The sequence below is a fragment of the Zootoca vivipara genome, chromosome Z1, assembly GCF_965207765.1.
Source record: "Zootoca vivipara chromosome Z1, rZooViv2.hap1.1, whole genome shotgun sequence".
Classification (NCBI taxonomy): Eukaryota; Metazoa; Chordata; class Lepidosauria; order Squamata; family Lacertidae; genus Zootoca; species Zootoca vivipara.
This window is the reverse complement of record NC_142583.1, coordinates 16,268,401-16,281,901: the sequence shown is the minus strand read 5'-3', so window position 1 is coordinate 16,281,901 and position 13,501 is coordinate 16,268,401. Positions and strand designations below refer to the sequence as shown.

The 13,501-nt window shown below is 41.3% G+C and overlaps 1 protein-coding gene across 3 annotated transcripts in view; it reads right to left on the bottom strand.

The window, feature by feature from the left end:
- CORIN (corin, serine peptidase) overlaps positions 1 to 13,501 on the bottom strand; it is a 142,690-nt gene that overhangs the window by 24,849 nt on the left and 104,340 nt on the right. For all 3 annotated transcript variants that reach the window (XM_088660908.1, XM_035112248.3, XM_088660909.1), the window contains 2 exons: positions 5,472 to 5,585; positions 2,824 to 2,934 (listed from right to left, as the gene is read on the bottom strand). In XM_088660908.1, the coding sequence (XP_088517034.1) occupies positions 2,824 to 2,934; positions 5,472 to 5,585 (225 nt within the window). The remainder of the gene's footprint in view (positions 1 to 2,823; positions 2,935 to 5,471; positions 5,586 to 13,501) is intronic.

The following is a 13,501-nucleotide window of genomic DNA, read 5'->3' as shown; positions in this document are numbered from 1 at the left end:
TCCTTTGGGGACCCAGGTGGCGCTGTGGTTAAACCACTGAGCCTAGAGCTTACTGATCAGAAGGTCAGCGGTTCGAATCCATGTGACGGGGTGAGCTCCCATTGCTTGGTCCCAGCTCCTGCCCACCTAGCAGTTCGAAAGCACGTCAAAATGCAAGTAGATAAATAGGAAGCTACAGCGGGAAGGTAAACGGCGTTTCCATGTGCTGCTCTGGTTTGCCAGAAGCGGCTTTGTCATGCTGGCCACATGACCTGGAAGCTATACGCCGGCTCCCTCGGCCAATAATGCGAGATGAGCGCGCAACCCCAGAGTCGGTCATGACTGGACCTAATGGTCAGGGGTCCCTTTACCTTTACGTACTTCCTTTATGAAGCATTTTAATGCTTCCAGTCAAGTTTCTAAGTATAAACCTGTTTAACATTTCTATAGTACTGTCCCTTAAGTTTCCTCTGTGTAACATGAATCAGTTGTAAATTGTGTGAACAAGGAATGAACGTTTATCTTAGAAAAGAGCCCTGCTACCAGGAAACAAGAAACAGACAATGTTAGTTTAATCCCAAAGCTTTGTTTGCAGGTGACACACAGAGGTCATACAAATGACCAAACGATCCCAGCATGAACACCTTCACCTTGGCATAGGATGACTGCTGGGCAGAGCGCAGAGAGAAGGAACGCCATGGTGCATCTTCACCAGTGAAACAAAAAAATTCTTCACCTTTCCCAGCTCAGTTCCATATAGCAGTGTAATGTTAGGATCAAGTGAACATCTCTGGCTTTCCCTTAGACAGATTTTCTGTGTCAGTTATTCAGAAGTCACCAGGGACCAGACTTTGTCATACTAAGATTTTGCCATTGCCTCTCTCCGATGCTTTAAGTTTAGGTAACAAGTAATAAATCTTCATTTTCAGCCATAAGCAAAACATTAACTAACTCCTTGCTGGTTCCATTCAGGCCATCTCAACTGCTAAGTAGAGCCAGTGTAAGGTAAAGGGACCCCTGACCATTAGGTCCAGTCGTGATCGACTCTGGGGTTGCGGCGCTCATCTCACGTTATTGGCCGAGGGAGCCGGCATACAGCTTCCAGGTCATGTGGCCAGCATGACAAAGCCGCTTCTGGCGAACCAGAGCAGCACACGGAAACGCCGTTTACCTTCCCGCCGGAGCAGTACCTATTTATCTACTTGCACTTTGACGTGCTTTCGAACTGCGAGGTTGGCAGGAGCTGGGACCGAGCAACGGGAGCTCACCCCGTCGCGGGGATTCAAACCGCCAACCTTCTGATCGGCAAGCCCTCGGCTCTGTGGTTTAACCTACAGTGCCACCTGCGTCCAGTGTAGGTATTAACAAAAGGTTTTGTTTAGTAATCCAATTTATTTGTATAAAAACCTGTCCCCATGATTTTGCCATTATGTGACAGATTCACTAACAGTAGTAGGAAGTACAAAATTTGTCCTCTTCACACCATGAACATAGTAAAGTTTTATTTGAGTGAGACAGTTTTACAGGCATAGTATTATCTAAAAATTGTTGCCAGCAATGTTTCCTGAATGTGGACACAAACTGAACACACTGGTACCTGGACCAAACCCCCCACCAATCTGCTGGGCCTATTTTACTCTGGAGATCTTTCTACCAGCAAGATTAGTCATTAGTTCTATTTCTGATTAATCATATATGCAATTACTGAAGAAGAAAAATTACTTTTAGTGATGGCACAATTAAACACTCCACAGTGGGTGGGCCATATTCCCATAGCTATGAAATATGTAATGAGCTTGATTTGAAGACTAAGCAGTTTCCATTGCCAGAAATCACTGTATCAGAATAGCTTGCTGCTTGTCTCCAGGGATACGCAAGAGATTATGGGTTTAAAATAGTTATGCTTTACATAAATCAGATGAAAACCATTCTTTCAAGCTTCCCCCAACCCATATCCATTGTTTATTGTAAAGACGAGTACCGGTACTTATACATATAACTTATGTCAGCATATGTTACATCATCTTTCTATAGTTTAGATTGTTCCTTAAAACACCACTTATTCAATACTGGTATGATCTGTGTGAAATGTATATTTGGGGTCTTACTTGGTTTTGTTACTCTTGAGAGCCTTGTTTTCTGGACTTATGCACTGAGAAGGGAACACATCTGTGTTCATCTGTTTACCCGTCCTACACCCAGACATGGTGGACTCGTCTACAGAGCAATGCTAACTATAGAATGCCACTGTAAATTACGCTGGCATAAGTTACCCCTATTCCAAACTTTGCTCAGGAGGAATTCAACTTACACCACCATTTTTTGCCAGTGTAAGTTCTGCTAGGCCATTAAGTCATGTGATACAGCTGAAAAACATTTGAAATAGGTGGAAGTCTCTCCTTGCCCAATTCACATCCCTGGAACACTCCTGGTTGAGGATTTATGTCAGAGTAACTTATAGTGGCCTAAATTCTGCTGTCTGGGCCCTGGCTGAGCCAGAATGAGAGAATTATGCTGATATATCATCAGCTCAGCTGGGCTGAGGAATTTATGCAAACATAGCCCCAGCTCAGCCAGCTCAAAACCTGCCAAGTCCAAAATCTCTCATCCCAGCTGATTTTGAGTATGGGCCGTGTTGTAAGTTGTTTTCTGTTTTCGAGTTTCTTGTTTTTGTCTCTATTTCTGGGTTTTTGGTCTCCATCTATGCACCCTAAAAGGGATAATGCACCTTTCTATGCTAATTCTCACAACCACCCAATTACTTCAAGCGCTGTTGAACAGTTTCCCTGAACTTAAGATGGAAAACCTCATATTCTGACTTTTTGTGCATATGCTAAAACTTACCACAGTTCCATTCATCTGATTTGTCAGCACAGTCTATCTGCCCATCACACCATGATTTTCGGGGCACACAGTCATGGTTGGCACATGTAAGTTCTTCCCTTTTGCAAAATGCTGCCATGAAAAATGTAGACAAAGGCAAACAGTAAGTCCTGAAGTAGAAATAGCTTCATTGCAGAACTGAGAATGACATTATCTATGAAAATGAGTGCAATAACAAATGTTGTTTTAACAATGCCCAGAGTTGCTTTTGGGGGGGGGTGTCTAATGAGTTTTCTTGCCACTGTGAGCTGCCATACTGTTGATAAAGTACCCCCTCAAGTAGAGCAGTTCCATGGTGCCCACACTCCATGGCGCTGTGGGGTGGGGGAACTATTCATCTGATTCCCCTCTAAGATTTGCCATGAAAAGGAACAAGCAGTTCTGTATTATCTTGTTTACATCTTTGGTTCCAACTTTGTGGGATTAAAATTTTCACAAACAAGTCAAACTAACACAAAATTCCAAGTAAGGAAAAATAGTGCAAGCTTGCCTCCCGCTTATGTGAATTCTTCCTGAACCAATTGAGCAGGGTAAACAAAGCAGACAGTCCTTCATTAAATCTTGACATGTCTTTTATCAAATAACCCACAATAAAGGCATTACAAATCCATGAGCTCAGAATGCTTAAAGTGACATATAAAACTATAAAAGAAGAGCAGAACCCAAAAACAAAACAAAACAACAATTGGAGGAGAGCTTTGGATAATCATCATCATCATCATGGATGACTGCAAAAGGAACAAATACCAAAAGCATGGAAAAAGACCTCTCCACCCTCCTAGTCTTCTCTAGAATAATATTTTTAAAAAACCAAGAATGACATAGAGATAGATTCGGGTTAGTTTTATTAATGCTCAAATACAGCTTAGCATTTAAGGGATCAGTAAATAAAATGGGAGGGGGCAGAATTATATTGCAAAGCACACCTGTTCTATCACTTGTGAAAATGACCTTAATATGAATTGGGTCTCTCCTCCTCTAAAACAAAAATAATTTTGTACATCTAAAATGCTAGTTTTGTGACCAGAAACACAAGTTCTGCAGTTGCTACACAGATGGAATAAAAGTGCATGGATTCATTATAAGGACCTAGGAAGAGCTCGGATGAATCATACCAAAGATTCATCTAGTTGAGCATCTTATTCCCAACAGTGGCCAACCCAAAGCTTCCACGAATACCACAAGTAGGGTTTGAAAGCATAGCTCTTGCCTGCTGTTTGCTACTCAGTAAATAGAATTCAGAAACTTAATTGGCTAATGTCTTTGAACCTGGAGATCCCACTTCCTCTGACTTTTTTTTTTATAATATCTTGGCCACTGCAGTCTTTTTAAACTCAACTGGCAAAACAAAATGTCATCTGTCCATGTTATAGCTGACCAATTTTTCTGTTTCATCCACAGTCCTTTGTAAAAACCTTTTACCTATGATGACCTACAATGGCCTATACAGCTAAGGTCCAAGCTATATGAAAGACCATATTCCTTCATATGGATTATGACCAGTTTCTGAGATCTTCAGGAGAGGCCCTTCTCTCAGTCCCACCAACCTCACTGGCACACTTGGCAGGAGACAGCCTTTTTGGTGGCTGTTCCCAGAATTTAGAACTCACTCCCTAGAGAAGCTAGACTGGTAGAGACTTCATTTTTCTGAAATGCTTTGGGGAACTGACTGCTTTTAATAAAAGGGCTGGTTTTTCTTGTAATTTTCTTGTAATTATTTGTATGGTTTTAATGCGTGTTTTAATTCTATCAATGTTTAATTGGTTTTACTCCCTATGTTTTTAGCTTTTCTTCTTTTTATCTGTAAGCTGCCTTAACTCCCTGCCAAGGGAAAATATGGCATATAAATAATAATAATAATAATAATAATAATAATAATAATAATAATGATTGATTGATTTTAAAGACAGATAAATGTTATGGTTATAGCTGTAGAAATCTGTCTAGAGGACAAGAGAGTGGACAGAACATCTATTTTAAGTAACCCAGGAATATATCAGTATTATGTGCACGTAGAGCACCAGATACTCAACTATAAACCCCACCCATCTAAAAACCGTATTATTGGACACTTTAGCAGGGACAGACTTTTGGCAGATGCATAGATGCTACAGAGATCAGAGTTCTGGTGCCACTATTGCCACTCCAGGGTGGAAAACTGCAATCATTAAATTCTCCTACAAGTTTAATGGGCTGAATATTGCCAGCTTTAGGGGTTCAGTTAATGCCTGGCAACCTTGCCTTGAAAACAAGCAGCTGCTTTAAGCCTAAAGTGCTGTGCTGATGTTAGGAGAAGAGAACCTAATCTTCATTGGAGGTTTTTAAACAGAGGTTTAAAAACATTGTGCATTGTGGGCGGGTTGGACTAAATGACCAATTCAGTCCCTTCCAACTCTACAACTCTATGGTTCTGTGAATGAGAATGGGATAGGGACATCCAGGCATGAATTCATTATGAGGTACAGAAATGGAGGAAAAGAGCAAGGAAGTATGTAATAGAGGCAAATGGAACTAGAAGGACAGCTAATCCAAGAGGGGAAATTAAAGGGGCAGAAGGCTATAATGAGCCTCTTTCCTTTTTTTGCCCAGAATGGCTCTCAAGCACTTACAGCAATTAGTTTCATCCACATTGTCAGGACAGTCTGGAAAGCCATCACATATCATGGTATATTTGATACACAGTTTGCTTGCTGGACATTCCCAAAGACCTCTTTCTTGGCAACCTAGAGGTACAAAATTAAAGACATTAAATATATTTAGCTTCAACAGCACATCGGTTAGAGCATGTGGTTGTTATGAATGGCTCAACAACTGAGAGATACAGAGAATGCAAATGTACAAAAGTCAGCATGACTTCCTCTGCTGTCTTTTGACCTGTGTTTTACATACAGTCATCATATGCCTATTGCAAATATAGCTTAAGATAGCACTTCTATCTAGAAAAATATTTAGGAATGTGCTTAAATTTAAGAAACACGCATTCAAATAATTTTGAAACATGAAATTAAACTATATTATTAACCAAATTAAGACATGTAAAAAAAACCAGATGGACTTCTATAACAGCACAATCCTATGCATTTTTCACTCCTACTTAAGTCCATTACCGCTTACTCCCATACATGTGCATAGCATTAACTGGGTAGAGCAGTATCAGTTGGAGGAATGAAATTATGGATAATCCACCACTACCCAAACCCTGCTACCGTATCTAAACAAACATCTGTCATGGCCTTACAGCAGAAAAACCTTTAGGGTAGCAAACAACATTAAAGCAATAACCATACACAAGAAGCAATAAACATACACAACAGTAAAACTCGAATGTTAAAAAAAACTCCAGCAAAAAAACCCCAAAGCCACATACAGTATTTTTCGTTCCATAAGACACACTTTTGCCCTCCTAAAAAGTAAGAGGAGATTGTCTGTGCGTCTTATGGAGCGAATGCGTGGTCCCTGGAGCCGAATTGCCCAGGGGTGAAAGGAAGATCATGCTTTTTTAAAAAAAAAGAAGAAGAAAGAGCTAAAGGCTAACAAGAGGGGATGCGTTCCTTGAAAGGAACCCGTTCAACAGCTGATTGCAATATATTGGGGAGGGAGCTAAGAGAACTAGCACCCTTCCCGGCCCCTCCAGACCCCTTGCCTAGGCCTCAGTTGTTGTCTGCAGAGGGAGACATGTGACTGGTTGATTAGATTATCTGTCTGGAAACTGCAGAAATGGGTCTCTTTCCCTTCCTAGAGAAGCTGCAGAACTGTGAGTTGAACTAAAACCAGGATTTTTTCATTCGCAAGGAAACTCAGCAACTTTGAGCTGATCCTTAAAAATGGAGCTTCCCCCCTTTGCAAAAAAGATGCACAACTCTGAGCTGACACCCCCCTAAAAAAAACAGGGCTTTTCCCATTTGCAAAAAAGCTGCACAACTTTGAGCTCATCCTTAAAAAAATGGAGTGATCCCCCTTTGCAAAAGAAGCTTGCTCAAATATTTAAGGGGGGGGGGGCAAAGGCACCTAGGCCTCTAGGAGTTGGCTGCTATGCCTAGGACAATTCAAGAAAGCAAAATATTTTTTTTCTTGTTTTCCTCCTCTAAAAAACTAGGTGCGTCCTATGGTCAGGTGCATCCTATGGAGCGAGAAATACGGGTACTTGTTTCAGTACCTACCGTCTTTCCCACATTTTAAGACACCGTCTTATCACTTTTTTTCCTCAAAAAAAACACTGGGTGGCTTATTTTCAGGGAATGTCTTACCGGTATTTTTATTACATCAGGAGCAGTGCCCCTCTTGCTCCCTGTCTCCCTGCGGGGCAGGACTCTTGACTGAAAGAAAATGACGGGCAACAGCCACCACCAAGCTCCATGAGAGGGAGTCTGAGGGAAGGGAGGTGTGTGCATCGCTGGCCCAGCCCTCTCTCCCCGGCCCTGGGATGTTCGTGAGGGAGGGAAGGAGCTCCTCCGAAGGGCTGCTCTCTCTCTCTCCCCTCCCAGGTGGGGACTCACTTAATAGCAATCTGCTACACTGGAGCTTCTTAAATTTAAACCAGTACAGTATAATGGAATCTATCTGTGTGATGCAGTCGTAGCAGTAGCCTATACTAAAGCAAATAAGGATCTCTACCAGCCAGCCAACTGCCCAAGACTTAAGAGCGAAAGTTCCAACAATGTAGCACTTTGTAGCACTGATAGCAAAGAGGCTACCGGCTGAGATACTGTAGAAAACAAAGAAGCCAGCTGAGCAGCAATTAAGATGGTAAATGGTAGCAATTAAGTAGCAATTGAGCCAGCAGAAAGCGGGGTGAGATAATCTGCTGGTCCTAACAACCCGTCCGTGTTTCTCTTACCCACAAAATGTTAACTTTTGTGTAGGGTGTAGGGCAGTGTTTAGCAGCTCCTAAACAGCGAGAAGGGGAAAGTCCTTAATCCCCAAGGCAAGGACTGCGCCACCGGCAGCGATCCCGGTACCGGTACAAATCCTTAAAGGGGAAGCTCTACAGACAAGCAATGGAAAGAAAAAAGAATCCTCACTTTTTAAAAGGCTATTAAAAGGGGGAAAGGTGGGGGGAAGCGAGAGGTGGGCTGTGTGTGTGTGTGTGTGTGTGTGTGTGAGAGAGAGAGAGAGAGAGAGAGAGAGAGAGAGAGAGAGAGAGAGGCGGGGGGGGGGAGAGAGAGAGAGACGCGCACACAGAGTCTCTCCCTAAAGGGGAAGGCAGCGTCTTCAATCGCCCCTCTTTTTTCCCTCGTGCTTTCATCTTCTCCCCACCGCAAATGCCACTTTTCTCCTCTTCACCAAGCAAGCAGAGCTCACACAGCCTAGCTAAAAAAAAATATTTTGGAATCCTTTTACAGGTATTTTAAAAAATGCTTACAGAAACAGGAGGGGGAATCACGAGGCTGCAGGAACGGCTCTACGGTGCATTTTTACAAGCTTTTAAAAGAAATACGTGTCTTTGGAGCGACAGTAAAATGGGGAGAGATTTTTATGGGGGAGAGTTGGCTGGCGGGAGGGGGGAAGGGTCTATCACTATGTCTTATTTTCGGGTTATGGCTTATATCGCGCAACTGCTTAGAAATCCTGCTATGTCTTATATTATGGCTACGTCTTAAAAAGGGGGAAACACGGTATTAGTTACATATTTTGCACACGTTATTTATCATCCACATACAGAATACACAATTGTGATGTGGTGTAATTTTAGTGATATGAGAGTTACACAATTTACAGAGCAAGGTTTGTCACTTCCATGTAAATGGGGTTAGAATTGCAGCCAAAGAGAGCAAGCTTAACCAGTAGAACTGCTGGCTGGAGTGGGCTAGCCTGGAGCAGAGGTGGTTTTCTACTGACAGGGAAGAGCACCATTGATGACTGGGCACTCCCATTGAGTTGAAACCTCTGCAGGCATCGTTGTAGTGCTGCTAGTGGTTCTGGTAGGCATTGACCCCAAAGGTGATGTTCTGGGACCAGGGCAGATGCAACCTTGGAGAAGCTGAATCCAAACCCCCTTTGCTCTCCTATGCTAAGAGAATTTTTTTAAAAAAATGCTGCCCCCATGCCTTAGCTGGCATAAGCTACGTAGGTAGACAGACACAGAGAGAGAGAGAGATGATAGATAAACACAGCCAAAATGAAGGATTTAGAAGCTTTCCTTACAATAATCAGCACATTACTTTTCACCCAGCTAACACTGAAAATAGCATGTTCTAGGTGGCAGTGCAAGCAGCAAGGGAATAAATGCCATAAAAGTATCCTCCTTTTTACTCTTTCACCACAACATCTCAAAGGATTTCTGTGGAGGTTTCTACAAGTTGCAGTAGGAAAGCTTTCTAGCTACTTCCCTACCATAATTAAAAATCTTCTGAGAGTTATCAGAATATTTTATTGTAGTAGAATACTTTACGTCACTTGCTGCAACAAATCCTACAGTAAATTTCAAATAAATTATACGTGTGAAAGCAGCCTTTGAAATATGGCATTTCATTTAAAATTGTTAAAAGATTATGTACACTAAAATCACCCACTTTACACATTTTCAAAACCGTCTAAGTCAAGAGATTCCTTGCTTCCTTGCTAATAGTTACAAAATTGAGTGGAAGCCTAGGTATTTTCTAGCCAAACTTAATTCTTGTTCATAAGCTTCATTCTTCCACTGAGATGAATAGAAACTGAATTTAGATTAATACATCAACAATTTTCTGCATTTCCCCTGAAATATCTTAAAATATTATAAATGATCATTTAAAGGACAGAAAAAGAAATTGGGGGAAAAAACCCCTCAAAGAACACATAGAGATGGATCACTGACACAGTTGAACTGGAGAAATGTCAGCTTTCTGACAATGATATGCACCTTTCTAGAGGCTCATCATTATTCAGCAAACACAGCCACTGTCTCCTCCAAGTGTCTTTAATCAGCTGTACTGCTTTCATAATAAATTCAATATGAACTCTTGTATAACTGTGTCAGTCTTTTGATATTAAATTCTTGGTTCATCATATGGAGGAAATTAAGGCATAGCACAGATCTATAAAAGATTTATCTCTCTACAGATTATATACATATTGTTTTCTTAAAGCAGCTCACTTCACTATCAAGATGTAGGAATGGGCTGCTTTGCTGAAGCAGAACACTGGTAATTTGTGCAAAAGACACATTTTACAAAGAACTTTGGCTTCTCACATTCCCTGGAGTAGGGAAATACTAACTACAAGAGATATTAAATTAAAACACAAATGATCCAACTATATCCTTAATATTAAGTAAACACGCAATATGGAGGGGGATAAGAACTTAATCTGTATTTATGTGTGGGAGGCAGTAGGACTGTGAATACATTCACATGCACACACATATATAAATTCATATACATGAACTGGATTTCACAAATTCTTTGGTTGCAGGTATAAGAAATTGTGGCAAATATAATTAGGCTGAAGGACAACTTGACTTCTGTTTCATTATTACATTTGCCATTTCCACACACGAATCCATAGATCAGCAGTGTGCACTGTTCTGCGCTCTTTTCCTATACTTCTGAGAAGTCACTACAAGCATGAACTAATATTACAATCCCTGAACATTATTTAATAGCTAAAGAAAAAGATTCAAATTATTTGTTGATCAGTATGGTCTGAAATAATCCAGAAACCTGACCACCCACTGATGCTGGCTAGGATTGAAATGTTTAATCTCTCCAGCATGGAACTAGCACATAGAATCTATTATATTGGTGGCAGTAGATTTTAGCAGATTCTGGCAAAATAGAGAAAGAACTGCTGAAAGAACACTATCCATTATTAATTGGCCTAATATAAGTCAACAGAATACAGTGAGTTCTCCACCAAGCAATAAAGTGTTTGAGGCTACAATCCTATACACAGTTACCTGGAAGTATATCAATGGGGGGGGGGTCTTATATCTGAGTAAACATGCATAGGATTGTGCTGTCAGTGTTCTTGATTTCAATGGTATTTTAGTGCACTGAACTTTATCCAGATTGTGCCCATCTACACAATGTCATCTACAGAAATAATTTTCAAATACCATTGATTTTTGTCCTCCACTTAAAAAAAGAACGTGAATGAGGACAGAACAGCTTTCTAGAGCTCTAAAAGTATTGACTGTTCTTCAGTAACAACATTAGCCATGGTCAAAGAAATGTCATTCTGACAGCTGTAATTTTCAAGCAGATGCTGTCTCCCATATTTATAGGCACTGATAAGAATTCTGTTGACCACCAAACATTTGTCTAGGAGACACAGAGAGAGCAAATACAATTTACTATTAAAGTAATTCACTTAATGTAGTAACTAAACAGAATTCCATACCTTAAAGTCAAATAGCAGAAGGCAGTAGAAAAATATGTTGCTCATTTATATTTCCTCAAGTTCAACAAAAATAATTTTGCAGAGGGAATACACACACACACACACACACACACACACACACTGAGATGGCAAAATAATTAATAGGGGGGGGGCTTTCTTGTCTTAAAAAATAATGGAACAGGAATACACAAAGTGTCATTCTTTTCTATTCAATTCATTCCCAATCCAGATATTCAAATACAGAAGCAGAATATTTTCTCATGATAGGCTTGCCATATTTCAAAAAGTAAAATTCCTGACACCCCAAAGTTGTTGAGCTTCTTTTAGGAAACCACCAAAATTCTTGAGCCAGAGTTGTATGAAGGAGACCTGGGGACACCTCTCTCACACACACCCACACACCAATGGAAGGGCCAGAAGTGGGGCCGAAGTCACGGCGGCATGTTCAGAATACCTGGAGAGTTGGTGGGGGGGAAGCACTGAGAGGAAGAAGCCGAAGAGGAAAAATTGCCCAGCGACCCAACCACCGTCATGCTGGTTATGCCCCTCACATACAGATGTATTGTGAAGGGCTGGCAATTAATTCCTGCCTCAAACTCTGCCACGGGTGGAGACATTGGGTGACGGTGACTCCCTGCTGCTGCTGCTGCTGCTGCTGCTGCTGCTGCTGTGAGAAAGCCTGGAAGGGCAGCAGAATACAGCTCCCGACTCAGCGGAAACCCATGCCCAGCCTGCAACGGCAGCTCCCTCCCCACTTTCAAGGGATGAAACGCGAAGGCCTTGCCAGAGCAGTGACACCAGAGGCCGGATGGGGGTGCGAAGGTGGGAAGGAGACCCGAAGACCTCTGGGAAAGAAGGACCAAAGAGATCCTCAAGGAGGGAAGATGACTCCCCCTCCTTGTTGCACATCCCAGGAACCCAGAGAGAGAGAGGTACCCAAGGAAGAGAGGTGCTCCATGCCTGGCGCAGGCCCTCTCCACTGAGTGCTTCACCTCACCCATACCTGAATGCATCCACCGCTCTCTCTTCCCTCCAAAGGCAGCAGCAGCAGCAATATGGTGGGCAGGGCCTGAGCGGAGCTGAAAGGGAAGCCAAAGGTGGCCAAAGCAGAACATAAAGCCTCGATGGCACACACACACAAACAGAAAACCAAAAAAGAAACCCGGGTTGCCATACATGTGGGAAATTCCAGACATCTCTTAAAATTCAAAAATTCCTCCCAGTCACCATTTTAGGCATCCGATTTCCGTATATGTCTGGAATTTTACAGACGTATGGCAAGCCTATCTCATGAAAGATTCAAGGCCAAACTAAATGAGACAACGGGAGATTCATGACTAGAGCTCCTGCAGGATTTTTCTAATCTAATCTCCCTTGAATTCTTACCATCACAATTCTCCCATTATTATCCTTATATACTTGTTCTGGTTTCCATTTTGAATTCACATATATTACCACCCCTCTCTTTTTTTACATCTGGTGCTATAAATTCCTCCCCCAATTTTTTATTCACTAGCAATCGGCTAGTGTTTCCTTGTTATATGTGTTTCTTGCAGACAAATCATGTCCAATTTTTTCTTACCCCAAAAATGTTCCACTCTATTCCTTTTCACTTTGTTGTTAAGACCATTCACGTTACAAGTAATAATTCTCAAATCCATATTATTAATATCTTGTTTATTCTATCTTTCGTTTTTAAACTTTATTTCCTCTTTGGGAGAAAGGGAGATTTTAACTCAGTTGACGAACGACTGAGAAGAAATTTTTCAGGTGAAAGAAACAACAAAGAAAAAACCACACAAACAAAATCAGATAAAAGAAAGATTTTTCACATCTAAAAGCATTAACAGCTCAAAGGTAGCCCTGGTTTGGATCAGGGTTGCAGTGCGGGGGGGGGGGGAGATTTTATCCTTTCTTCTGTGTCCTTTTCATCATCATCATTGTTGTCATAGCAAAATTTACATGCTTAATGCTGCCTTGCCTTGTGCTTTCCCTAAACTACCACCACTGCTGTTTCAAACACAGAGGCAGCCTATTTGGACAAAATGTTTTCAAATTTGCTACTCTCAAATTCACTATCTGAAGAAGGATCTTCAGCTTCTCTTGCAACCAATGCCAACCCTCATAAGAAAACACATGTTTAAAAATGTTCACAACAACCTACCACTAATGAGAAACCTCAGAAATGTAATTCATAATATAGTATTTAGAATCAAATATGCACAGTGTGATTTTAAGACTAGCTAGTTAAGAGAAACGATCCAGCCTAAATAAGTTCCATCAATGCCATTGAGAGGAATGTGAGCACATGTGTACATTC